Source organism: Fragaria vesca, unplaced genomic scaffold, assembly GCF_000184155.1.
Source record: "Fragaria vesca subsp. vesca unplaced genomic scaffold, FraVesHawaii_1.0 scf0513016, whole genome shotgun sequence".
NCBI lineage: Eukaryota > Viridiplantae > Streptophyta > Magnoliopsida > Rosales > Rosaceae > Fragaria > Fragaria vesca.
In genome coordinates, this window is record NW_004443418.1 from 19,321 (window position 1) to 20,688 (window position 1,368).

At 38.2% G+C, this 1,368-nt stretch overlaps 1 protein-coding gene across 1 annotated transcript; it reads left to right on the top strand.

Annotated features, from left to right (window-relative positions):
• Nucleotides 1-797: 797 nt before the first annotated feature.
• LOC101302894 (glucan endo-1,3-beta-glucosidase, basic isoform-like) lies at nucleotides 798-1,348 on the top strand (the record flags this gene model as incomplete). Its single annotated transcript, XM_004309627.1, has 2 exons — nucleotides 798-894; nucleotides 1,002-1,348. Coding segments are annotated over exons 1-2 (444 nt in total), but the record flags the coding sequence as incomplete, so codon positions are not given.
• Between the last annotated feature and the right edge of the window lie 20 nt (nucleotides 1,349-1,368).

Here is a 1,368-nt window from a genome sequence, read left to right on the forward strand (position 1 = left end):
AAATTATGTTGTTTTGTTGCTATCTTCTAAACAATTACATGATATCAAATTACTATTTCTATGGTTATTTCTTTGATTGCTTTTTTTTTTTTTTGCATGAATATTTACTATTTTGTTCCGTACTCCCAGAATCTAATTGTAAATTAATATTCGCGTACAAAAAATTTACAGTAGCGAGGACTTAACACATACATATTAATTTGTATCTTATTAATTTACATTTCGAACAATCTAACACAGATTTCTATATCTAACATTGATGACAGACCAAACTTGTCTTTCATTTACAACTGCTAGCTAGAATCCCATCGCAGATCGACTCTCCCTGGCACGAAGCTAGGGCAGTATTCCCGATCGAACAGTATAATGTGCTAGCTTGGATGGAGCCTACTTATCGGAGACTTACAAGACGACTACCATTCCTGGCCTCCACAAAAATTAATGTCTGCATATACAGCTTGCCTTTACTAGACCACCGCTAATAATGAATGACTGTACCAATTGTCTTTGGGCACGAAAAGTCCAGTAGCACTATACGTACTAGTGTCACTGAGTGATGTATATGCTACCTAGCTAGCTAGTTTGTTTTCTTTTGTGGAATTAACTAGCTATAGTAGTATGGTTGTTTTCTTTTGTGGAATTAGCTAGCTTGTCTAGTCAACATTCCTCTGGGAATTAGTCCATCACTCGAACTATAAAGAGAGCTAGCAAGCTAGCTATATGTAACTCACAATCTGGGGAAGCAAACGCTTAACGTACTGCATGCTTCTTTCTTAGCTTTTCTACTTCACTCTACAATGGCAAAGTCCAATGTACTAGCCAAAAGCCCTTCCATGCTCCCGAAAATGCTACTTTTTGGTACGCTAGTAATGGCTTCCGTAGCAACAACTGCAGGTAGTCTCTTCCTCTACCCTATATTATGTACTTGAAGTAATGAGTTATAAAGATACAGAATTCATAATCACTAGTTAAAAGTATATCTCATATTGAGTCTGATGCAGGTTCTAAGATTGGAGTGTGTTATGGAACCAAAGGAGACAACTTACCGCCAGCACAAGAAGTAATATCTATGTTCGACCAGTATGGTATTCAAAAAATTCGTCTCTATGATCCTAACCAAGGTGCTCTCCAAGCCCTTAGAGGCTCCAACATCGAGGTCATGCTTGGTGTTGAGAACGACCGCCTCCAATACATTTCTTCAAGCCAAGACGAGGCTAATTCCTGGGTCCAAAGTAATGTCGTAAACTATGGCAGTGTAAATTTCAAATACATTGTTGTGGGAAATGAAATAGATCCCACAGGTCCACAAGCATCGTTTGTTGCCCCTGCAATGGAAAACATTCAAAAAGCAATTACTGCGGAGAATCT